The sequence below is a fragment of the Chironomus tepperi genome, unplaced genomic scaffold (assembly GCF_022539635.2).
Source record: "Chironomus tepperi strain 1889 unplaced genomic scaffold, CSIRO-AGI_Ctep_v1 contig_486, whole genome shotgun sequence".
Taxonomy (NCBI): domain Eukaryota; kingdom Metazoa; phylum Arthropoda; class Insecta; order Diptera; family Chironomidae; genus Chironomus; species Chironomus tepperi.
The window spans coordinates 488,074-514,803 of record NW_027226608.1 but is presented as its reverse complement, the minus strand read 5'-3'; the positions used below and the strand labels follow the sequence as shown (position 1 = coordinate 514,803).

Below are 26,730 nucleotides of genomic sequence, written 5' to 3'. Positions count from 1 at the left end.
AGCAGCAAATGATGAAGGAGGTGCTATGATGGTGTACTATGTAGCTGTAATGGAGTTTTAACTACAGTGTAATCATAATCACAGCAATTTCAACCTCACTGAGACTAGGAACTATTTATTAGATCATGAATACTCGTGTATTATTATTGTTAGGTACACATACAGTCTAAGCGACTGAATTCTTGAAATGCGCATTTATGCGCTAATATTCTGCGCCAAAGTAATGCGCCAAAGTACTGCGCATGTTTTCTGCGCCATTATAATGTTATTGCATATGCATGTAAGAGCAAAAGACACGTGCAGTTCCAGAGTCAAATTTCTTGGTACGCGCATGTTTACGCCAATATATTGCGCATCCTCTTTGCGCCAATTTACTGCGCTTACGTTCTGCGACAAAAAGTTTATAATGATAACTGTACATACATGCGTATTTAATTGTATTTGTATTAGTGTGTTGTTCATGCTTTTGTATGCGCACACATGCGCACACATGCGCGCTAAATTATCTAAATTCCTATTTTATTACCGAAATAAAATTAAAAACTGTCCGAATATCCAAAAAGTATTTTTTTATTAAACAGTATAATTCAAATCCCTTCCACAACTTATTATCTCATTCCTCTTACCCATACATGCTGTATTATTTATATTAAAATACGGACAATTAACAAAATTGACAACTCTCATACAAGCCACAACCCTAAATACAAAAACTGGAATATCACAATATCGATTATTATTTTGTCTCACATAAAGCGGTTCCGTTGATGCTGTCGGTGTCGTAAATGGTGGCGGTTGTGTATGTTGCTGATATTCAGGATTAACATAATGTCCTTGACCATTTTGGATGGCATTATTCATTAAATATTTCATTCTGTCGGTTGTGGATGGAACTGGCGGTCGTGTTGTTTCTTTGGACATTTGATCCCATAAGCAGTAACTCATTGATGCCTTTATTGCTTTACGCCATGGACCAAGATACATTTCTGACTGATTTTTGATTGACTTTAGCAGCAGAAGCTCAATTGATGTAGCATTAAATGTTGTGCCTTTATATATGCTCAAGTCACGGTACTTACATTGTATGAAGCAACAATGTGATCCATTTGTGGCTTCTTTACATTCTTTGTGACAATTTTTTGTGATATTTTCATGGATGTTCAGCTTTGGCAAGTCACAGCAGTCAGTCGGCATACTTGATACCTTAAAATGCTTACAGTCATCCTTATCACCATTTATATCACTTGATGCACTTAATGCTGGACGATCATCACTAAAATATGTTGTTGTTGTCGATTCCTCTTGTTGTCTTGTGGTTGTGACTGGAACACCACCTGGATCCATTGGTGTTGCACGAATTGTAGTTAGTTGGGTGTAGGCTAGTGGTGGTTGTTGTCCACCTGGTCCTGGCAATTGACCTGGGTGGTCCATGCCTTGTTGATTGCCCTGCTGTCCACCCATTTGACCTTGTCCCTGTTGATCCATACCTGGCTGTTGACCGCCCATTTGACCTTGGGGTGGCATACCGCCTTGGGATGGCGGTCCACCTGGTGGATATGGATTTTGACCTTGTTGATTTGGAGGTTGACCTTGACCTGGTGGACCTTGACCTTGACCTTGACCTGGTGGACCTTGACCTTGACCTGGTGTACCTTGACCTTGGCCTGGTTGACCTTGACCTGGTGGACCTTGACCTTGACCTGGTGGACCTTGACCTTGACCTGGTGGATTTTGACCTTGACCTGGAGGACCTTGACCTTGAACTTGACCTTGACCTTGACCTGGAGGACCTTGTGAATTGACAGTGGTTATGATGCTTGTTGTAAGGATGAAAATAGCGACTATTGATGTCCGGGACATAATTTTTGTGGATTTTAACAGAACTAGCACTCAAATATTAGTCCAAATGAAGCTTCAGACCGTCAATCATGTCCGACATCAATCCATAGCACCAAAAAACTTGTAATTTAATCATTTCCGCTGTACATCCATCATGTCCAAAATGTTAACAACTTCCATACAATTCAAGGTATAAATAGTCAAGTCTGAACACATTCAGACCCAAACTCCATCCAAAAATGCTAGTCGCAATCCTGCTGTCCATAGCTACCCTAGCAGCTCCATCCATAGCTGACATCATAATTATTGAGAATTTCAACGAGACATCCGATGACTGCATTGAGCTGAATAAGAATCGACAAGACTTGACGCAGTGCTGCAACTATCCACAAATTCACTTCCGTAAATTCTTTCAAGGTAGCTGTGCTGAGGAATGTACAGGATCGCGTGACATTTGTTGTCCATTAGGCTGCATATGGAGGACGGCCAACATCGTGGACAGTGAAAATGAACTTGACAAGGCTGGAATTGTTGAGGAATTAAGGAAGTCAGTTAAGCATGACGATCGATGGGATCAATTGATTCAGGATGTTGTGGATGAATGTGTGGACATGGACGTGCCACAGGTTGTTGGACTTTGTAAGTTTCCGTGGCATGTTATTAAGATTTTTGGATGTACAACAAGGAAGCTGTTCCTGCAATGTCCAAAAATGAAGAATTCTGTTGAATGTAAGATTACTAAGCAGTATGTACAGGAATGTATGTAGCCTGTTGTGGTACGGTCTTGAAAATGTGATCAAATTTTATTGAATTTTAAATAAAAGTTTGAAAAATTTTGTGGTTATGTTGGTTAATTTTGAGGTTAAGTTGCTCAATTTTGAGGTTAAGTTGCTCAATTTTGAGGTTGAGTTGCTGAATTTTGAGGTTAAGTTGCTCAATTTTGAGGTTAAGTTGCTCAGTTTTTAGGTTAAGTTGCTCAATATTGAGGTTAAGTTGCTCAATTTTGAGGTTATGTTGGTTAATTTTGAGGTTAAGTTGCTCAATTTTGAGGTTAAGTTGCTCAATTTTGAGGTTGAGTTGCTGAATTTTGAGGTTAAGTTGCTCAATTTTGAGGTTAAGTTGCTCAGTTTTTAGGTTAAGTTGCTCAATATTGAGGTTAAGTTGCTCAATTTTGAGGTTATGTTGGTTAATTTTGAGGTTAAGTTGCTCAATTTTGAGGTTAAGTTGCTCAATATTGAGGTTAAGTTGCTCAATTTTGAGGTTATGTTTCTGCCTTCTTATTTCCCATCATCATAATGCTCAAAGACCATCGACACGCTCAATTCATCCCTTTTCCCATCAGCCGACGCAAATGTAGCCTTTTCCTTATACCGAAATGTCTTCATCGGAAAGAAGCTTCCAATTTTATCAAAAAGTCTGACTTTATCCAAGTCAATTCCGCCCTTCATTGGGCATGTAAAGATGAACCTGATTTGCTCTTTAAAGTCGGATAGGAAAATTTTGACAATTGGATTTTGCTTCATTTTTAAGCCTTGGACCAGGTGACACCAGTCGAGCTTGTCAGGGGATTTGAAAATTTCACGGGATTTGTTCTTTTCGAGGATGTAGACTGAGAATGAAATCTAAAATTGAAAAATTTCAAAAAATTTTAAAAAAATTCAAAAAATTCAAAAAATTCAAAAAAATCCAAAAATTTAACAAAAATCAAAAAATTTGAAAAATTCAAAAAAATTCAAAAAATTCAAAAAATTAAAAAAATTAAAAAAATTTCAAAAATTTCAAAAAATTTCAAAAAATTTAGAAAAAAATTTAAAATTCAAAAAATTCAAAATTTCAAAAAATTCAAAAAATTCAAAATTTTAAAAAATTCAAAAAATTCAAAAAAATTCAAAAAAATTCAAAAAATTCAAAAATTCAAAAAATTCAAAAAATTTAAAAATTTCAAAAAATCAAAAAATTTAAAATTTCAAAAAATTCAAATAATTCAAAAAAATTCAAAAAAATTCAAAAAATTCAAAAAATTCAAAAAATTCAAAAAACTCAAAAATTCAAAAAAATTCAAAAAATTCAAAAATTTCAAAAAAATCAAAAAAATCAAAAAAAAAATCAAAAAAATTTAAAATTTCAAAAAATTCAAAAAATTCAAAAAATTCAAAAATTTTAAAAATTCAAAAAAGTTCAACCTCAGACTTAACAATCGGTTCCAATGTGTGACATTTCAACGACAAATAATCATTTTTAAATACGCATTTTTCCACAACCATCAAAATATTTCTAGATCCACAAATCTCCGTCTTAATAAACCTAAACTTCTTCTCAGCATGTCCAAAACCTGAAATTCCAAAAATTAAAATAAAAATAATTTTAAACTTCATATTTTGAAGGAAGTTCTGCGACTGGAATTGAAATTAGTCAAATAATTATAAATTAACCTTTATTTATAGAAATATTGTTGGAAATAACAAAGCTTAATTGGCTTACAATGTGAGGTCATTAGTCATTATTGATAAAAATTTGTAATTTGTGCTAAGATTTTGGTAAACAAAAACAAACCCGAGCAGCACAATACGGGGAGGTATGACATTGGGATGCATTAAAAGGGGAGCTGGGCAGGGCGGTGGGTTGACTGTCATACTTGGACATCCATAACGTGTTGATTGAGGAGTTTTAACGCAGGGGAGCATTAGAGTTTGGGGGTGGGGTTGATTCCCAAGTCCGAACATCAAGAAGCATTCACTGGGGTTCCGTCATGTCACTGTTGCCCTTCCTATCCCTCCCTATCCCTCCCTATCCCTCCCTATCCCTCCCTATCCCTCCCTATCCCTCCCTATCCCTCCCTATCCCTCCCTATCCCTTTCATCCCCCCCAATTCCCTTTAATTTCCAGGATCTTGCCAAATTTGATTCCAAATGACACTAATATGCTTAGCAATGATACTCAAAACATCAAAATTCCATCTGCACCCCTCAACCCCTAATCCCTCCTCCTCTCCATCCACCAATTTCCAATTCTTAAACACTAATCTCAAATCTCGACTTTCTCCTACTCAGCTGTCCCTTTCCAGATGTCAATTCTCCCAAATTTTCACCAATTATTTTAATATTAGCTCGCTTATAATGATGCTTTAGTTTATTGAATATAATGTTAATTATCATTGAGAATGTGACCAGGTCATAAATTGTATATCCAACAGATGCTATCTGCATTAGCTGATTTGATGGTTTTAGGTTGCCGAAACCTGGAAGATTTAGGGTAAAAATTGGGTAAGTTTTAGTAAATTTTTAGGGATATCTCGGATTTGAAGGAACTGGAAGTGACTGGATTGGACTGGAAGGAGACTGGAAGGAGACTGGAAGGAGACTGGAAGGAGACTGGAAGCGACTGGAAGGAGACTGGAAGCGACTGGAAGGAGACTGGAAGGAGACTGGAAGGAGACTGGAAGGAGACTGGAAGGGACTGGAAGGGACTGGAAGGGACTGGAAGGGACTGGAAGAGACTGGAAGAGACTGGAAGAGACTGGAAGAGACTGGAAGCGACTGGAAGAGACTGGAAGAGACTGGAAGAGACTGGAAGAGACTGGAAGTGACTGGAAGGGACTGGAATTAACTTTAAGGCTCTATTTGGCTCTAAAAAGGCTCTTGGAGGATCTAAAAAGAACCAGAAGCTCAAAAAGTGGACAAACAGCCAAAAAAGTCACCAAACTGCCCAAATCCAACCCCTTCCACCTCCCAAATCCACTTAAAATTCACAAAAATTCCCAAAATAAGCATCAACTCACCAATCCTACTAATTGACAAGAACACAATAAAGTATGGTCGCTGTATGTAAATAGTTTGATAGCATTGAGTGTCAAAAAAGTATAAAAGTGTGTAGAATGCAGCACCCCCAAGGGTAATACAAATTAAAAATGCTAATACAGCACATGAAATTGATGTCACAACCTGGTTATAGATGTAATAATGCTGAATATATTCTTTGACTGAAACGAGCTGCGTTTTACGACTTTTTATCTTTATTATCATTTCCTGTGTGTGAAATTGGAGGGGAAAATTGAGGAAAATTGATGAAAAATTGGGTTTAATTGTCAGAAATTTTGTAAAAATTATATCAAAAATGATTGAAATCAAATTGAAAATTTGCTGAATTTTTGAATACTCACATTTTGAGTTGGGAACTTGTTCCTGACGCATGCTATGATCTGAAACTGTAAAGAAATAAGTGTATTCTTTATGAATTTTGGGTTTGGATGAAAATCAGAGCTCAAAGTCGAGACTAAGAGTTGGAGCCGAAAAGTTGACTAAACTAGCATAAATCGGGCTAGCACTAAAATAGCTAAACTAGGACAGAGTCACGTTGGCCTGTGTCGTAAAGCTAATACCATACTAGATGCAGATGTGATCTCTATCGACCATGTATCCCGACTGGGTACCATCTGGCATGTTGTTGGCCTTAAACCAGGTCGACGTGACTCTGCTATGATGCTGGATTTAATACCAATTAACTGATTTGTGCTATTCCAGTTATCTACTCAAAGAATTCATTAATTTGACTAAGAACTCTATGGATTAATGAGTTCTAAGTCGAATTACTGAGCTTTTATTAGAATTAATGAGTACTTTGAGTAGAATTGAACCAAAAAATCAAAGATTGCATCCTTACCATTAGTCAATTAATCAATTGTGCATACAACCATCCGAAATCCAACAGAAAAATGATGAAAAGTGGAATTCCAACTACAGTGTACACATAGCTTAATGTCCGTCCCAGAAGTGAGTATGGAGATATATCGGTGTGTTCTGGAAATGACAGTTAGTATTAGACGCATTAAAATATCCGAAAAGTATTGCAATATGGACGAAAAAAGACACAAAGTACATCAAATTGAAGTCCAAAATCCGTGTCTACTTCAAACTCTTCAATTCATAAAAGCTTATCTAGAAGGCACACGGTCTGAAAAAGTCGGAAAATGATGTCCACAGGCTGAAGTGAGTCCAGGTTTGAGTCGAATTTCGACTAATCCGATTCCATACTAGAGTGTGGAAGCCATTTCCGACTTTTTGATGGATTATGCTTTTAAGGATTAAAGAACTAATGCAAAAGTCCTAAAGATACATTGAGGATTATGATTATTAGTCCTGCACCTGAATCTCCAAACTTAATGCTAAAAACATCAATAAATAATTTGAAAATTACTTACTAATTGTTGTACATAAATAACAGCAATAAAACAGAGCTCCATAAAATGTGAATTTCTTCTCAACTTCCGTATATAAAGCATAAGATGCAGCATCAAAATCTTGAATCATTTTCACAATTTCAGGCTCAAATGTTGTGATGTTCTGGATAGAAAATTAGTCAAAATTATTAAGTTAAATTTATTGAATTCTAGTAGTCAAGTCAGAGTGACAAGTCAGCATCAAGGCAGAGTCAAGTCAGAGTCAAGTCAGAGTCAAGTCAGAGTCAAGTCAGAGTCAAGTCAGAGTCAAGTCAGAGTCAAGTCAGAGTCAAGTCAGAGTCAAGTCAGAGTCAAGTCAGAGTCAGTCAAGTCAGAGTCAAGTCAGAATGTAGATTTGATATAATGGAAGCCAACGATCTAAGGCAGTCGATGGTTCACAACAAAGCTGTCCAGCCACTAAAGTAAGTAAACATGTCCCAAATTTACCTCCATTACTGCTTCATCCCCCAAAATTTCCTGAAATCGACTACTAAAGTTCCTTCTAATTGTGATCCAATCGGATTTGTGTTCATTTTCATGGGAACCTAGAACGAAACAGTTTCAAGCTTAAGTAATGATGAATCAAGCTTTGGGGTAGGTTTCTTAACCTTCTTGGGATATTCTACTCTATTCAATCCAGGACATTCTACATCATCCTACCCGGAATACACTATTTTATCATACCCAGGTGGCCAGAGCTATCCTAAGGCACTCCATCCCTATTATAGGTACCCTTGGGCTGAAGGAAGAGTAAAATATGTGTTGCACGATAAAATAGCCCTGACGTAGCAGATGTAGAGTAGAATAGGATATTCCAGGTAGCTTTAGAAGCCGGTAACAGGTCTGACTCTTGCAGACCACCATCCTTCACCCCTTAATATCCATAATATAATCCACATCAAGCCTCACCTTCAAAAACCATAAACATAAATGCACCACCAACCAGATACAATCCAAGTCCAACAAACAAGCACAAATGCACAAAAAAGAACCAATTTTTATCAGTCGATTGACTTATTTTGATCATCCACAACACAATCCGTTCCCCGAAACTCAATTGATCTCTAACTGACTTATTTTTGAATTTTTTCAGCACAAAATCATCAATTTTATGAAAATAAAAAGTTTCTTGGTCGAGATTCACTTCTTCCTTGTTCTTCCTGATGAATGCACCAGGTACGGATATACATGGAAATATGTGACTTTGGATTGATGTATCAGCTCGACTACGGATGGCAGGAAATTGCATTTTTTGGAGGATTTTTTGGTTCCAGTCTTGCACGTTGTGAAGTTCAGCACAAACTGAAGCAATTTTTGTATTTGTTCTAGCGGAAGGAAGGAGCTTTTATTATGTAGTACATGCCTAGTTATGTAAATTATGTATTGGAATTAAGTAGCAAATGACATGTTTAGTGACATGATGTTGGAATGCTCAAAAAGCGCAGTTCTTGTGGTCTTTCTACCTGAAATTGACTCAGACTTGACTGTGACTTGACTGTGACTTGACTGTGACTCTGACTTGACTGACTCTGACTTGACTAACTCTGATTTGACTGATTCTGACTTGACTGACTCTGACTTGACTGACTCTGACTTGACTGACTCTGACTTGACTGACTCTGACTTGACTGACTCTGACTTGACTGACTCTGACTTGACTGACTCTGACTTGACTTACTCTGACTTGACTATCTGACTTGACCATCTGACTTGACTATCTGACTTGACTGACTCTGACTGTGACTTGACTGTATCTTGACTCTGACTTGACTGACTTTGGCTTGACTGACTCTGACTTGACTTACAATAATCCATAAACCCCCCAAAAAAGCAACAATTTAATTCTGAAATTCACCATAAAATCCCAAAGAGAATCTCAATTTTTGATTCAGTTCCTCTCTCCCTCTCAATGAGAATGAGAGTAAGTTAGTCATCAAATGCCGTACTCAGTTGTGTGTTTGCATTTGCCGTAAACACAAGTGAGAATTAGTCATAATAAAAAACATTAAGTTTTATTGCAAATTTTAACTATTTGTCAAATTGACTCAACAGGTAAATTAAACTGGAATTAAGACAATGTGTTGGATTTACCCAAGAACTTGACAAGAATAAATTCATTTAAAGTCAATTTCTATTATAAATTAGACTCAATTTCATAACAAATGTAATTAAAATTGTATTAGATTTTGAATGTTGTATTGTGACACATTTAGTGATTATTTTGAACTTTATGAAGCTTGTTTATCAATATTTTTGGGAATTGTATTAATATTCTAGAGTTAACTTATGGACAGTCACTAAGTGCTTAGGGTTTGTTCAAGACTGAAGGCTAATGGACAGTAAATGCAGGCTTTGAGGCTTGGATGAACTGTATTAAGTAGAATTTTGCTCACATTTGCTCAAATTTGCTCAATTTTGATAAAATTTTCTCAAATTTGCCCACTTTTGCTCAATTTTAGTCAAATTTTGCTTAATTTTTGCTCAATTTTGCTCAAATTTCGTTCAATTTTGCTCAATTTTAAGTCATTTTTAGTCAAATTTTGCTCAATTTTTGCTCAATTTTGCTCAAATTTGCCCACTTTTGCTCAATTTTAGTAAAATTTTGCTCAATTTTTGCTCAATTTTGCTCACTTTTGCTCACTTTTGCTCAATTTTAAGTCATTTTTAGTCAAATATTTCTCAATTTTTGCTCAATTTTTGCTCAATTTTGCTCAATTTTGGTCATTTTAAATAAAAATTTTGCTCACTTTTGCGCAAATTTGCTCACTTTAATTCAATTTTAGACAATTTTAGTCAAATTTGCTAAATTTTGCTCAAATTTTGCTCAATTTTTCTCACTAATCATTCCCAAATTTTCATTTCCTTTAACAGATCCTCCCAAATTCACCAAATCATCCATCACATCATGGACCAACCCACAACAGCCCCAATGGACACAACCCCAGACTTCTCACAATACAAAATCAGCCTTTACCCCATCGAATCTGAATTCCTCGCCTGCCTTGACACAAGAAACAGTCAGCAACAAGATGACCAACCAGAATCCAAAATCGAAACAGTCATAATTCTTGATCGATCAGGTTCAATGGAAGAATCAGTCGAGAATATCGTCAACAAAGTACTTCCAAAGTTCTTCGACCTTCTGTCCTACGATCCAGACACAATAATCTACTTGATTGCCTTTGAAAGCAGCACAAAAGTCCACAAAATTAAGGTCGGTGACTTCATAAAATTTCAAATGTTTTGTGAAGGATGTACGTCAATGGCACCGGCTGTGACTGAACTTCACAAGCTTTTTGAGCAGTTCCAGTCATCTGTGACGTCATTGAGGATTGTGACCATTTCGGACGGTGCTGTTGATGATCAGGAACAGACAAAAGTGTGCGGCGATAAACTTGCTGAATATGCAGCCAAATGTAACATTTCAGTCAATTCGCAGGCAGTCAGGTTCTTTACATCCAGTGCACAACCAGACACAACAGCACTTTGCAGTCTACTGCAGCTTAATAATGTCAACAGCAGTCAAATGATTGACATTAAGGCAAAAATGGCACATGATGAGATTGCTAAGGAAATAGCAGGCTTGTTCCTTAATGACGGACTGGATAGATCGCGGAAGTTGAAGGCAAGTCAGGCTATATTCTTTAAAAATCCATGGGACGCGGAACCGACCGACCAGATTGTCATTTTTCCTTTAATTAAGAATTATTTTTGGATCAATGAAGTTCCAACTGACCTTCAAATCATCACAATTGATGGACAGCCTATAAAAGTCACTGCTGAAGCTTCCGTCAATTTTGACATCCTCATCGACAGCGTCAAGCTTAATTTCATCATAGAACGCCTGAAAATCCTCAAAATCCTCAAAACTGAAGCATCAAAGCTTACAATCGACAAAATGGTCGCGTACTTCACAAAAATTGAACAAATTCTTATTAAGCTTGCTGAGCAACAGACAATAGATCCAACATCCATCGCAGACAGAGCAAAACTTGTTAAAATTAATAAAATTATGTCAAAATTACTAACTGGAGTTATGCAAGTGATTGTTAGTGATGATGAGGTTGACAAGCTGAATGCTGAGCAGAAGGCACACTATTTGAGGTCTGTGGAAGTGACAAGCAAGGCTGGAAGGGGATTGGCAAAGAGAGCTGCTAAGCAGAGAAGGAAGAATCGGAATAAGCTGCTGAGCTTTGATGAGATCATACACAAGGAGGTAAATGTGAACATAACCTCAAAATTAGGCAACTTAACCTCAATATTTTGTACATAACCTCAAAATTAAGCAACTTAACCTCACTATTTTGTACATAACCTCAAAATTAGGCAACTTAACCTCAATATTTTGTACATAACGTCAAAATTAGGCAACCTAACTTCAATATTTTGTACATAACCTCAAAATTAGGCAACTTAACCTCACTATTTTGTACATAACCTCAAAATTAAGCAACCTAACCTCAGTTTTTTGCACATAACCTCAAAAATATCCAACATAATCTCACTTTTTTGTACGTAACCTCAAAATTAGGCAACCTAACCTCAATATTTTGTCCATAACCTCAAAATTAGGCAGCATAACTTCACTATTAAGTACATAACCTCAAAATTAGGGAACTTAACCTCACTATTTTGTGCATAACCTCAAAATTAGGCAGCCTAACCTCACTTTTTTGTACATAACCTCAAAATTAGGTAACCTAACCTCAATTTTTTGTACCTAGCCTCAAAATTTTGAACCTAGCCCCACTATTTTGTCGATAACCTCAAAATTTTCCATTCTAACCTCAAAATTACCCAACATAACCTCAAAAAGCTAACCATTTCCCCAATTCCAGGTCCTCTCAATCAAAGCAAACTTCCACGAAATCAAGAACATCGACTACAGCAACCACACAGTCTCATTCTATTCCCAAGCAACAACTCTCGAAGGAATCGCCTCCCTAGTCGAAGCCACAGATGATGCTCTATTCCCAAACTACACAGCCGATGAGATTCTTCAAATTATCAACATTGTTGGAGTTGCTTGTGCTGCACCGCAAGACAACTACCCAGATGCATCAAAATGGCGTGTCAATGAGATCTTTTATGGATGTTATATCAGCATAGCTGACATAATCACATCCTATCATCAGTCAAAGGATACATATACAGTCCTACAGCCACCAGGAATTGACAAGAAGGAAGGCAAGAAGATAACATGTGCAATTCCAGTGTTTGACGATCCACGGATTGGGATATTCCTAAAAAAGTACGCGCCATCGATCCTGGAATTTACATCCTCAATTTGCATGCGGAAAGTCATTGCGGACGTGCCTATGACATTTGGGTACAGCATCATAGCTGGCATAAGGAGGATGATGTACGACCTGAACAAGAAGAAGTCGACTGTCCATTTAGAGACATTCAGGAACTTGGTCAGAACTGCTTCATCCTTCGTCGGCAAGTACTATGATCATATTGAGGAACACATGAAGGATGTGGACTGTGGACATTACAGCTATTACCTCGACAACAACGGAATCGGCAACCTTTTAGTTCCTTTGATCAGGATCTACAACAAAAAGAGCCACGAGGCAGTCAAGCGTGTCCCAGACATCCTTAGATCCATCTACAGCTATGAAATCTGGAAAGGAATCAGCAAAGACTTCCGATCCAATAAAAAATTCAATAAAATTGTCAAGGAAATGCTTCATAAGCTGCTGAACCTTAATCTGGACCTGGACAGCATCAAGCTTGCTCCACTTTTTGTACCGGAACCAGCACGTGAGGACATCAAGTTCCCGGATGAATTTGACATTGACATTGAGTATCTTGATGAGCTGACTCAGCCTTTATACTATCACAATTACATGAGTCTACTTCCACAGCTATTAACAGCTGTGACATCTGGGCAACTTGAGGACATCAAGAACATCCCAGCAATGACCAAGACATCGACAATGAAGACATTCGGCATTGACTATAGCTATAAAAAGTTTGTGTTCCTTAATGTCTTTCAGGCACTCAGATATCCACGACCATCTGATCGTGTTGACTTTACAGCTAAGACTATGAAGATCCTTGATGTCAAGTACCATGATGAAGTCATTGAGGATGTCAAGAAGTACGTCCGTGAGCAATTTGAGGCTAAATATGATTTCGAGTTAAAGGCAAAGCGACGACATGAGGAACTGGATATGGCACAGACAATTGTTGACAGTCTGATCAATGAGACAAGCTATGCAGGCATGATTAACATCTGGAAAAATGGAATAATAAGGAACAACTTGACATATAAAATTGCAAATTCATCAAGTAATGGATTTAAGCTGCTTTGCAGGAAGTTGGTGGACTTGTCGGTGACAATTCCACTTAGGTCTAAAATTATTGCTGTCCTGTTGCTTGGTGTTGATGCTGACAATCAGGTTGTGTACAATAATGGACAGCTTGCTGACATTAAGAACATCAAAAAGTATAAAAGGCGGTTCCTGCTGACTGGAACTGCTGAAGATTGGGAGGAAATTGAGGAAAAGTTTAAGGAACGAGCCAACTACATATACAGGAACAAGGAGAACAAGCGTGGACATGGAAATAAGAATAAGTCATTTTGGGCTATGGGATATAAAAATCCAACAGAATTTGTTGAGTCACTTGCCAAAGATGAACGTGATGACTATTTTGATAAGCATGTTAGGTGCTGTAATTCTTTTAATATTAGGAAGGAACAGCAGGGAAAAGTTTAGAGTTTTATATGAATTTTTTATGACTTTGTATGAAAATGAATAAAAATTTAATAAGGGCTGGCTACTTATGACTGTGTTTCATTCATGACGTCACTCTTTGGGGTATTTACTGTCTTTACTTACTTCACAGACTGAACATATCAATTCCTCCTGTATGATCTCTGATTGATGCCGGAAGTGCAATACTGTCTAGATCGTCAGTTTCCTTCCATGACTACTTACCATCCACTGACTGTCCTTTATGTTTTCTCGAATATTGAGACCGGGACCGGGAAATCCCTGGAAAGAACCGGCCCGAGTTCCAAAAATTTCCCGAAACCGTGATTTTGGATACTGGCCTTGATATTGATCTTTAGAGTGTCACCGAATAGCACAAGTTGGTTAATAGATCCAAAATTTGGCAGCAAGCCGGTGCAACTTTGACTTAATAGCATATTTGATTTAAAAGCCGTCATGGTACTTAGATCTGATCGGAATCTGCTTAGGTGCCGCATGTAAATCGAATCTGATGTCAAGTCAAAGTCTGCTTGATGTCATATATACAGTAAGAGCTTACTCGGGTGTCCCATGTCTTTTATTTGACAGATTAAAGAACACGAAATCTTCATACATCGAGATTTTCTTGGTCATGACTCATGAGTTCAAGTCTGGCAGTCCGGACTTGAAAAATCCAAAAAAATGTGCCTATACTGGTGTCCATACGTGTAAGACCTGGATTGGATGTGTGTCTAAGGACGCTAGAGATAGAGCTGTCTCCAGACGATCTTTAAACGCGGCAAAAGGCTCTCGTGCACCATATTCAAGGAAGTAAGTACAGTCCACTTCACACCATAATCCATCCAACTCTGATATTATCAGTCCAGATTTGTGACACACAAAAAAAGTCACAATATCTTATCGTAAGATTATGAAATCAAACTCATTAGTCACTAAGCCGCACAGTCTTGCCATTTTTTCCATCAATACACAAAAATCAGAATCAACATTTCAGTCGTGTTTCAGCGCTCATCGAATACACAAGTGGATTTTACTTCCTCTAAAAGAGAATTAACTCAAAAATTTATTCTCAAAAGAGAGAAGCTGAGTAAAGCACAAAAAAGCCGACAATAACAAAAGTAAAATTTGAGAGAAGAGAAAATAAGCAGAAAAAATAATTATTTTTAGTGAATGATTCATTAAGTTTGGGTATTTGAGTGCAGTATTGCTGATTTTTTGGAATTTTTTGGATATTATTTTAGGTAAGTTGGATGATGTTTTGGCATTTTTGATTGATTTTTAAGTACATGAACACAATCTGGATTATTGAGATGAATTAAAGCTGATTTTCATAAATTTTCGTAATATTTTTGGAATAGATTTCAATGTAAACAGATGTGAACTGTACACATATGCTGAAAAAAATGAGATTCAATGTGTAAACACGAATTTATTTGTTTTTGTAAAAGAACTGAACACGAACTGCACAAATCGGTTAATCTATCAATAATCCGACTTTAGGCGGTCATGACTCTGACTAAATGCCGCATTCTGTATGCTTTCATACTTTCATACAATATGAAAATCTCTTCATATTCCTCATATTCCTCATTCCGGTCCCATCTCTGTCCCATCTCAGTCCCATCTCAGTCCCATCTCAGTCCCATCTCAGTCCCATCTCAGTCCCATCTCAGTCCCGTGCCGGTCTCGTGCCGAGTCCCGAAAATCGTGACTGGAAATAGGCATAGTATTCAGTACAGATTCAGCAACATGCCAGAGACACGCCGGCTTGATTTCTGATTTTGGATCGATTAATCCATTTGTGTCATTCAGGGAAGTTTGGATAGATTGGCAAGAAATTGCTTTGTTACACTAGAATCTGGATTAAATATATTAAAATGTTAATGACTCTTGGCTCAATTAGAATCCAATTAGAGTCCATATGCAGTCCAACTCTCAGTGCCTTGGCAACTCTGATATTAAACCTCATTCAATTCCTTCCATTCATCAATTAATATGAATAAATTATACCATAGATGTGTTGACTTGATAATCATAATGATAATTGTTTATAGACATGACTGTCACATGTGTTACTATGTGTGCATATATGAATCAATTTATTATTTATAGTAAGTCATCATAATACAATCAAGGCTAAAATGAATGAATGTTTAAGGAAATCAGAATTGTGAGGATTGTTAGAACTGTTTTTAAGGAATTCCCCAGTTTGCACTACTTACTTACTTACTGCACTGGCCGTACAGACCAAATGTGATCCATGACCCTCCTCAGTTGGTGACTCAAGCTGGCTTTATCGCTGACTACCGCTTGCCTAGACCCTCAATTTGCACTAAGGGTTCCTAAAACCAAGATTGAGACTTTCTGGGTAGTCTCTGACTCGGTCACAGTCACAAGAATTGGTCAAGACCGAGACTTCGGGCAATCTTAGTTTGTAGTCGATTTGCTGGCTTTTTGTACCAATTAATCTGGTCCTGTTGATAAATTGTTCACATTTATCCTCAACAATACCCGACTTACTACCCAACATAGCTATAAAATTCCCAAATATTCTCAAAATTTTCACTAATTTCTCCAATTTTCCACCTTTACAGCTCATCATCAACTCTATTACCCTTCATTCTACCATGTCTCAACCAACAGCCGTCCCAGCTACTCCAATGGATACTACAACTCCTTCAACAACGCCTATGGACACCACATCCACCCCACCAACCCCAACAGACCCCACAACCTCCTCACCATACGAAATCAAACTCTATCCAATTGAAAATGAGTTTATTGCCTGCCTAGACACATCCAACATCTCAAGTCCATCCGAAAAGGTCCATTCAAAAGTAGAAACAGTCATCATTGTCGATCGATCAGGTTCAATGGGCCGGTCTGTCTACAAAATTGTCCACAGTGTCCTTCCGAAATTTTTCGAATATTTATCATATGATCCAGAGACAGTCATCAACCTTATAGCCTTTGAGAGTCGAACGGAAGTCCATAAAATTAAAGTCGGTGACTTTAAGAATTTTAAAATTTTTAGTGCCGGTGGAACGTCAATGGCACCGGCTGTGATGGAACTGCAGAAGCTTTTTGAGGAGTTCCAGTCATCTGTGACGTCATTGAGGATTGTGACCATTTCGGACGGTGAAGTTTTTGATCAGCACGAGACAAAGGAGCTTGGCGATAAACTTGCTGAATTTGCAGCCAAATGTAACATTTCAGTCAATTCGCAGGCTGTCAGGTTCTTTACATCACGTGCGCAGCCAGACACAACAGCACTTTGTAGCTTGCTGCAGCTTAATAATGTCGATAAATGTCAAATGATTGACGTCGGTGCTCAAAAGCATCACGATAAGGTAGCAAGGGAAATGGCGGATTTATTTGAAAATGACGGATTTGATCAGTCCAAGATCCTGCAAGCCAGTGAGGCTATATTCTATAAATTTCCATGGGACCTGGAAGTCCTCGACCAGCTACTCATCCTGCCTGGACGACGTAATGTCTTTTGGGTCGATGAAGTTCCAAAAGAGTCACAAATCATCACAATCGAAGGTAAACCAGTTAAAGTATCAATCCAGCATGACATCAGCCTTGACACATTCCAACTGCTGCTTAGTGCCAAGCTTGATTTTGTCATCGATCGCATGAAAATCCTCAAAATTGTCAATTCACATTCAGCAAAAATTACAATTGAAAAAATGGTTGAATATTTCTCAAGAGTTGAGAACATGCTGGCTAGTCTGGTCGGTGATGAGGTTGTGGATCCAAAGTCCATCGCTAATCGTGCACGGCTTGTTAAGCTCAACAGAATCAGGTCGAGGAAAATCACAACATTCTTGGAAACGATTGCTAATGACGATCATGTCCATAAGTTGAATGCTGAGCAGAAGGCGAATTACTTGAGGAGTGTGCAGGCATCCAGTAAGGCTGGAAGGGGTTTGGCTAAGAGAGCTGCAAAGAGGAAGAATAAGATTGGCGCCAAGCAGCTCAGCTTTGATGAAGTTGTTCATAAGGAGGTAAGAAAATTGACACTATTGGAATTAACCTTGAAATTCAGTGACTTAACCTTAAAATTCAGCAACTTAACCTCAAAATTCATGACTTAACCTCAAAATTCAGTGACTTAACCTCAAAAATTCACTGACTTAACCTCAAAATTCAGTGACTTAATCTCAAAATTCATTGACCTAACCTCAAAATTCATGACATAACCTCAAAATTGATCAACTTAACCTAAAAATTCAGTAACTTAACCTCAAAATTCAGTGACTTAACCTCAAAATTCAGTGACTTAACCTCAAAATTCAGTGACTTAACCTCAAAATTCACTGACATAACCTCAAAATTCAATGACTTAACCTCAAAATTCCCTTAAATTTTAGGTCAAAGCAATCAAAGCCAACTTCGATGAGATCAAGGACATCGACTACAAGCAGCATTCCGTCTCATTCTACTCACAAGCCACAACCATGGAAGGCATCAAGTCCCTCATCGAGTTCACAGATGACGTAACATTCTCAAACTTCACAGCCGAGGAGATCCTCCAAGTCCTCAATCTCGTCGGTGTTGCATGCAGCTGTCCAGTCGGTGACTTCCCGGATGCATCAACATGGCGGGTCAATGAGATCTATTATGGATGTTATGTTAGTGTTGCTGACATCATCACATCCTTACATCAATCAGGTGATTCTGGATATGTCCTTAAAGCACCTGGAATTGAGAAGGAGATCACAAATGTAATTCCAGTGTTTGATGACCCGAGGATTGGGATATTCCTAAAGAAGTACGCGCCATCGATCCTGGAATTTACATCCTCAATTGGAATGCGTCGAGTCGTTGCGGACGTGCCGATGACATTTGGGTACAACATCATAGCTGGCATAAGAAGGATGATGTACGACCTTAACAAGCACAGATCAACACTGCATTTAGAGACATTTAAGCAGCTAGTCAGCACAGCATCATCATTCGTCGGCAAGTACTATGACCATATTGAGGAACTGCTGAAGGATAAGGAACATGGCATGAATGGATATTACCTTGGTAACAACGGAATTGCCAGCCTTTTAGTTCCTCTGATCAGAATTTACAGCAAGAAGAACCACGAGGCAGTCAAGCGGATGCCTGACATCCTCAGGTCCATCTACAGCTATGAAATCTGGAAAGGAATCAGCAAGGATTTCAAAGGAAAGCAAAATTTTGACCAAATTGTCAAGGACATGCTGAATAAGCTCCTATCCATCGACCTAGAGTCCCAAAAGGTCAAACTTACCCCAAACTTTGTGTCGGAACCAAGTCGTGAGGACATCAAGTTTCCGGATGACTTCAAAATTGACCAAGACTACCTGGACAAGCTGACACAGCCACTGTACTACCACAACTACATGACCCTCCTGCCACAGCTCCTCACAGCAGCCACAACAGGTCAACTTGATGACATTAAAGCACTTCCAGAAATGACAAAAGCAACAGCACTTGAAGCATTTGGAATTGACTACAGCCATAATGAGTTTGTGTTCCTTAATGTCTTTCAGGCACTAAGATATCCACGACCGAATGTCCGTGTGGACACAAAAGGACAGACAATGAAGATCCTGGATGTCAAGTACCATCAAACAGCCATGGAGGATGTCAAGAAGTACGTCCGTGAGCAGTTTGAGGCACAATATGACTACGAGTTAAAGGCAAAGTGTCGGCAAGAGGAACTGGAAATGGCACAGACAATTGTTGACAGTCTGATCAATGAGACAAGCTATGCAGGCATGATTAATATCTGGAAAAATGGAATAATAAGGAACAACTTGACATATAAAATTACAAATTCATCAAGTAATGGATTTAAGCTGCTTTGTAGGAAGTTGGTGGACTTGACGGTGACAATTCCACTTAGGTCTAAAATTATTGCTGTCCTGTTGCTTGGTGTTGATGCTGACAATCAGGTTGTCTACAATAATGGTGAAATTTGTGACATAAAATGCATTAAAAAGTACAAAAGGCGGTTCCTGCTGACTGGAACGATTGAGGAATGGAATGAAGTTGAACAGAAGTACAACAGCAGGAACATCCACACATACAGGAACAAAGAGAACCGACGTGGACATGGAAATGAAAAGCCTTCATATTGGGCTATTGGATTCAATCACCTGATTGACCTTTTAAGGCCACTGACTGATGAGGAACGTGATGATTATGTCAGTAAGCATGAAGGCTGCTGTGACTCAAACAATGTACGATGGGCGCTGTGGAATGAGAAATGGGAGGCTGAGAGGAAGGAACGAGAGTTAGAGATTGGGAATCAGAGTCCGGAGAGCAACAGAAGTGATGAAGGAACTGATGATGAGGAGCAGGAACAAGGAACGGAAGTAGAGATGAAGACTGAGGAGGAAGGAAAGAAGGAAGATGAGAAAATGGAAGTTCATGTTTAAGAACAGCATGTTTGTGCCTTTATATTAGATACTTAAAGTTGTGTATTATATGTAGTAAGTCAGGATATTAAGGATGTAACTTGTAATTACCTCAAAACTTGTTATGAACTAATTTAATAAAACATATTTAAGAAAGTTATTTGAATGTGCTTGATTTTGGTCAGGTTGGGGCTGGTTGGGGTAAGTCTGACTTGTTGCTGTATTCACTTGCTTACTTGGCTAGCTGGACAGATGAATTGTGAGCCATATCCATCACCAAATGCCTATTAAATGTCCTGAAATAAGCTTTAACGAAGCTTACCGCTTGTCAATTACCAATATCGTATGCCTTGTTGCAGTATTAAGTCTAATCCATGTTAGAGTCACGTCGGTCTCTCTAGCAAGCATAAAGCGTGGTCTCAACAGCTGAGTAAGCTAAGATCATGCTCATCTGGCATAATTAAAGTCAGCAATCTTTGTCTGTTACAGCCTGGTACCGGATTTTGGATCAAATACCCGGCATTTGATATTGGCAATTGGCAGACGGAAGCCGGCAAAAGAACCAGCTTTAAGCGACATCTGAGGATAGTCATGGATCACAGTAGATCTGTACGGCCATCGAAGTAAGTAAGTAAGTTCCCGACATTTGCTACTCATGCTTTTTACAGCATCAAAACTCTCTACTTTTCAGATTGAATCTTCTCTCAAAAATCAATTTCAAATGAATCCGGAATATTGAATATGAATACTTGCCATAAGCATCACTATCCATATTTATAAATCCACCTACATTCATACTTATTTCCATCTGTTTCAAATCAATTCTCACTCTTACAGAGACAATTAACTCAGTGACTCATCATAAAATGATTTATGGAAGTAAACACGCATCGAACTAACTAATGATCTCAACATCAATTTTGTATAGATCAGTGGTGGTCAACCTTTTGTTTTTTGAGGCACATCTAAATGATAAGGCTCGATTGAAAATCGTACATGCCATACGGTTCATGGCATATCCAAAATTGTTACCAACACAAGAGTGCCGTGGCACAAAGGTTGTCCATCACTGATATAGAAACATTATTTGCTTGCTCACATCCATGTTTCGTGTATATTGGTTGTTTACCGAGGATATGCTCGTCAGGTCTCACATTCACACTTAAGCTTGTCGTTAGGAATGCATTGTTTGCACGGTTTGACGTAGTTAAAATGCATCACGAGATGGTGGAGTAGGTGGTTGGGTAGGAGAGGTTAGAGGACGATAAACCAGAGGTCGAAGTCGGTGTTAGTCGACTATAGTCGACTAAAGTTTGTTTAGTCGACTAAAGCCGACTAAAAAATTTCTGAGAATTTTCTTAGTCGACTATAGTCGACTAAAACCTTCTATAGCCGACTAAAGCCGCGACTAAGATCGACTAAAATGAAAATTTTTCACACTTGTGAAGTATATAGAATTTCAGATAAAAAATTCCTTTTTTTAATTTCCAACAAGCTTAAGTTCGAATCTCATAATATTTTTTGAATATTTTTTCAATATTTAACTACTTTATAATCTCAGAAAAGTCTAATTTTCTTATTCTAAGATGAAAAACTCCCAAAAAAGGCGATTTTGCATAAATTTTCTTATTAAAACGTGAAAAATTTACGAAAAATTCGAATTTTGTCTCGAATTTCTAATTTTTGGATGAAAAACTCATGAAAAATTAAAGTTTTGCCTGAATTATCTTATTTGGGGTGAAAAACTACCCAGAAAAGCCAAGTTTTGTATCAGTTTTTCACCCCAAATAAGATAATTCAGGCAAAACTTTAATTTTTCATGAGTTATTTACCCAAAAATTAGAAGTTCGAGACAAAATTCGGATTTTTTGTGAATTTTTCACGTTTTAATAAGAAAATTTATGCAAAATCGCCTTTTTTGGGAGTTTTTCATCTTAGAATAAGAAAATTAGACTTTTCTGAGATTATAAATTAGTTAAATATTGAAAAAATATTCAAAAAATATTATGAGATTCGAACTTAAGCTTGTTGGAAATTAAAAAAAAGGAATTTTTATATGAAATTCTATATACTTCACAAGTGTGAAAAATTTTCATTTTAGTCGATCTTAGTCGCGGCTTTAGTCGGCTATAGAAGGTTTTAGTCGACTATAGTCGACTAAGAAAAAAATCTTTAATGCTTTAGTCGGCTTTAGTCGACTAAACTTTAGTCGACTTTAGCCGACTAAAGCCGACTAAAACTCATCCGACTACGACCTCTGCGATAAACACCTGTATTACGGACCATTACCCTTTGCACTGTTTATATCTTGAGCTATTCATGTACTACAAAGCAGTCCAAACTGTGTGCTGCTCAAATTGTTTGGAAATGTCATTTGATTCATGTCATGTATGCTTTAGATCGCTTCTTATCACTAAGGTGTCCTATGGCACATAAAGATTTGGACCGTTCAGAGCAATTTGGATCTATGACTTCCTTCAGATGCTGCCTAAAACTGACTCTATTGCTGTCTTCCGCTTGCCAATTTCTAATATCCATCAATATTCATCAAGTCATATACATCCTTTGACTACCAACGTCGGTTCCAATAATTCCACACTTCTCACCTTCCATACCTCCTCAACAACACCCATCACATATGCACTACATCAACTCAATACATCCATTGACGTCATTTAATCATCAAAGCTTTATATAGAACTTTTAGCTAAATCGACTCAACACAGCTCCTATAGCACAATGGTAGTGCGCTCGGAATACTTTACTTTGATAAACTTGCAATTCTATCCGAGAGGTTGGGGGTTCAAGTCCCTCTAGGGGCAGCTGAAGGATCCACATTGTGATCTTTTTTTGAATGTTTAAGGGATGGACAGGTAGTTTTTAAGGGTTTGGAGGGTTATTGAGGGTTTTGAGAGGGGATGAATGGGGATTTTTGGGGAATTGATGGTTTTTGGAGTTTATGGAAAGGATGAAGTGAGTTTGATGATCCCTGAAGCTAGTTTGCAGCAATTGTAGACAAAAATTTGAGTTTTTTAATGGAAAATTGTAAAATTTTCATCAATTAAGGACATATTTTGTATGTTAAGACTCAGCATTTGACCATTTTCCAGTCATTTTAGTTCATTTCATACTGAATGTTCATTTAATACATCCATACAAAATGTATTAAATCGATGAATCATTAAGTTCAGTCAATAAATGTGTTATTTTTTCGTGTCATTTTGCGCGTTTTTTGTTGAACATTTCAGAAACTGAAACAAATGTTTTGAAGGGACGAATAAAGCAAGCAGAGGGTTGGTCAATGGATCAAGGCAGGGTACAGAGGGAGCAAGGGGTGTCTTTAGGGGATGGCTAGGTGTCAGAACTGGATGCTATGTCATTTTGAACAATAAAACCCAAGCAAATTGAATGAATTTGCTCAAAAAACAGGAAGAATGGATGGGGTTTGACCCTAGTTCGACCCCACGGTACTCCCATTGCCATGACACACAGGTTGTCCACCACTGAATTAGAATCTAGAATAAAAGGATTTTTTTTGTCAAATTTTTTCTTTCTTTATTTCTCATCAAATCCTCTAATGTGCTTACAAAATAAAAATTATAAATTTAGTTCCAATATTTCTTTAAGTTATAAGATCTAACCGAATTTTAGTTTTTAATTTCGTACAAAGAATTGTGAAAAACGAAATGAATTTTGTTGAATGATTTATAAGGTTTTTTATGAGTGCAATTTTTAATTTAATTTAGATTTTTAATAATTTTTAATTTTTGATTTTTTTAGAGTAAAGTTTGTCGAAGTTTAAAGTTTTTGAGATTTTAAAAAACTTTAAAAAAATTTAAAAAAAAGTTTCAAAATTTTTAAATACTTTAAAAAGAATTTTAAAAAAATAAAAGATTTTTAAAATTTTTAAATTTTTTTTAATGTTTATAAAAAATTCTGAATTTTTGAAAAATTAAAAAATTCTGAATCTTTAAAAAATTAATAAAAAAATTCAAAAAAATTTGAAAAATCAAAAAAAAATTAAAAATTTTTATAAACTAAAAAAATTGTAAAAAAAATTTTTAAAATATTTTAAAAAATTCATAAAGTTTTTAAATAATTTTTGTTTAAAACAGAAAAATCAAATTTTTAAAAATTGAAAAACAATATTTTATCAATTATTTCGACCAATAAAATTTAAACTTCGACATTAAATTTCATAAAACTTAAAATTTTAAATTTAAGAGATTTTTTACTTGTGTGTGAGAGACATAAAGCACCATCTTACCATTAATTAGGTTCATTAATTATATTTTTTTTTTATAATTTTTAATGATTTTTTGTTGCTTCTTTTTAAGTTTTTTAAATTTTAATTTCTTTTTTTAATTTCCACAAAAATGTGGAAAAGTCATGAAAATGGCAAAATATGAGAAAAAATTGCAAAATAAATTTTTGGAAATTTTGAAAATTATTTTTTTAAATTTCAAAAATTTTGAAATTTCTAAATTTAATTTTTATTATTTAAAATTTTAATTTTTAAAAATTTCAAAATTTAATATTTATAAATTAAATAATTCAACTACTAATTTTTTAAATTTTTTTTTGAAAACCAATTTTTAAATTTAAAAAAAAATTCAAGCTAAATTTTGAAAAAAATTTAAATTTAATTATTTAAAATTAGCCTAACTTTTTTAAATATTTTTTCTTTCATTTATTCTATGATTAATAAATCTCTACAATTTTTAATTCTCTTAAAATTTATTGCATTAAATGCTTTTTTTTCATGAACTTTTTTATCTTTTTTTAAATTTTTAGATATATTTTTTAATTCCTTAACATTATTAATTCTTTCAACATTTTTTTATTATTAAATTTTGCTCTTTAAATTTTGCTTTCAGATTTTTTTTTTAGATATAATATTTTTTTTTTTTAATATTGAACAATTTTTGTATTATATTTTTTCAATTTTAAGACTTTACTTTTCGTTAAGTGCGTTTTTTTGTCAATTTTCGATACATTTTTGTAAATTATAGTTTTTTTAATGAGAAATTTAATGAATTTTTTTAAAGAATATTAGAATTGATAATTTTTGAGTTTTTGACAATTTAATATTAGTGTTTTGAGAAGTTAAAAAAAATTTAAATTTTAGAAAAAAAAATTAAAAATTAAAAGTTTCAAGTTTAAAATTTTTAAAAATTCAAATTAAACATTTTTTTAAACAAATTTAAATTTAAAATTATCAAAAATTTTTAAAATTTCTGGAAGGTCGAATTTAAAATTCAAAATATATAAATTTGAAATAATTCAAAAAATTTAAAAAATTAGAAAATTTGGAATTTTTTAAAATTTATAATTTTTTAAAATTGAAATTTTTTAAATTTTTTAAATTTTAAAATATTCAAAACTAAATTCTTTTAAATTTTAAAATTTTTAATATTTAAATTTTTTAAATTTTAAAATTTTTTAAATTTTTTAAATTTTAAAATTTTTCAAAATTCAATTTTTTTAAATTTTAAAAGTTTTAAAAATTCAAATTTTAATAAATAATTTTAAACATTTATACGAAGTAAATTGGATGATAATTATTGGGATTTTGAATCAATTATTTTGACAAATTTAGTCAAAAAAGTCTCAAAATGTCCCAATTTTAAATGCAACAATGAATAATACTGATCAACACGTGTTTTTATAATAAAAATATTTGACATAAAATTAATGATTGTACTTTTTACTATATTTGATAAATAATCCGATAGATTGCACAGATGAGTAGATATAGACACAGTTTTTCACAAAATATTCACTTTTTTTTCTTGTTTTTTAAATAAAACATTTAACAATTTGAAATAAAATATATTTTTTAAATTTCTTGGCAATATTTTTTGAACATTGAAGATTTTTTTTATATTTTTTCTGTCATTCTTGGCATAGATTTATAGTTTAAATTGTCGTCTACTGCTTCAAAAAATAGATTTTATATATTTTGTCTTAAAATCTAATTTCTTTTTTTTAAATTTCTTAAATTCTATTAAAATATTTTTTTTTTCATTCTTTAAACTTTTTTTTTACTTTTGTTTTTTTGAAATTTGAAATATTTTTAATGAATTTTATTTTTCTTTTTTTTTGTCATGCAATAGGAGGAGATGGGAGTGGGGTTTGTGGGGGTTTTTAAGAGAGGGAAAAGGGGATTGATAAAAGATTGTTGAATTTTTTAAAAATTAAATGATTCAAAATTTAAAAATTATGAAAAAGTTCAACATACATAAAAAAATAAATTTTAAAATTTTAAGAAAAAAAAAGATAAAAATTTGAAAAATTTAAAAAAATTTGAAATTTAAAAAAAAAAATAGAAATTTAAAAACTTGAAAATTAAAAAAAGTTTAATAATTTTAAAAACTTTAAAAATTATAAAAATTTTGAAAATTTGAAAAAATTAAAAAAAAAATTAAAAAAAAAAGAAACATTTTAAAATCTTTGAATTTTTTCAAATTTTTGAATGTTTTCAGTTTTCAGCAATTATTTCATTTAGAATTATTTTAAATAAATGGAAAAATTTAAAAAATTTAAAAAATTTAAA

At 35.1% G+C, this 26,730-nt stretch overlaps 3 protein-coding genes across 5 annotated transcripts; 2 read left to right on the top strand and 1 right to left on the bottom strand.

The window, feature by feature from the left end:
* Positions 1–558: 558 nt before the first annotated feature.
* LOC139099875 (uncharacterized) lies at positions 559–13,943 on the bottom strand. 3 transcript variants are annotated; one of them, XM_070652423.1, is made up of 9 exons: positions 13,903–13,943; positions 7,964–8,379; positions 7,502–7,599; positions 7,037–7,178; positions 6,499–6,635; positions 5,999–6,043; positions 5,618–5,864; positions 4,023–4,171; positions 559–3,461 (listed from the first exon to the last, which is right to left on the bottom strand). In XM_070652423.1, the coding sequence occupies exon 9, from the start codon at positions 1,858–1,860 to the stop codon at positions 574–576; it is 1,287 nt and encodes a 428-aa protein (XP_070508524.1). In that variant the 5' UTR covers positions 1,861–3,461; positions 4,023–4,171; positions 5,618–5,864; positions 5,999–6,043; positions 6,499–6,635; positions 7,037–7,178; positions 7,502–7,599; positions 7,964–8,379; positions 13,903–13,943; the 3' UTR covers positions 559–573. The 3 variants fall into 3 exon arrangements, with proteins under 3 accessions (XP_070508524.1, XP_070508525.1, XP_070508526.1); XM_070652424.1 differs by lacking the exon at positions 13,903–13,943 and adding an exon at positions 8,518–8,562; XM_070652425.1 differs by lacking the exons at positions 7,964–8,379; positions 13,903–13,943 and adding an exon at positions 7,663–7,944.
* LOC139099874 (uncharacterized) lies at positions 9,011–13,847 on the top strand. Its single transcript, XM_070652421.1, has 3 exons — positions 9,011–9,106; positions 9,926–11,270; positions 11,893–13,847. The coding sequence occupies exons 2-3, from the start codon at positions 9,960–9,962 to the stop codon at positions 13,777–13,779; spliced, it is 3,198 nt and encodes a 1,065-aa protein (XP_070508522.1). The 5' UTR covers positions 9,011–9,106; positions 9,926–9,959; the 3' UTR covers positions 13,780–13,847.
* Positions 13,944–14,766: 823 nt separating the features above from the next.
* Positions 14,767–20,334, top strand: LOC139099873 (uncharacterized). Its single transcript, XM_070652420.1, has 3 exons — positions 14,767–15,017; positions 16,371–17,786; positions 18,153–20,334. Exons 2-3 carry the CDS (start codon positions 16,404–16,406, stop codon positions 20,193–20,195), a joined length of 3,426 nt encoding a protein of 1,141 aa, XP_070508521.1. The 5' UTR covers positions 14,767–15,017; positions 16,371–16,403; the 3' UTR covers positions 20,196–20,334.
* Positions 20,335–26,730: the final 6,396 nt, after the last annotated feature.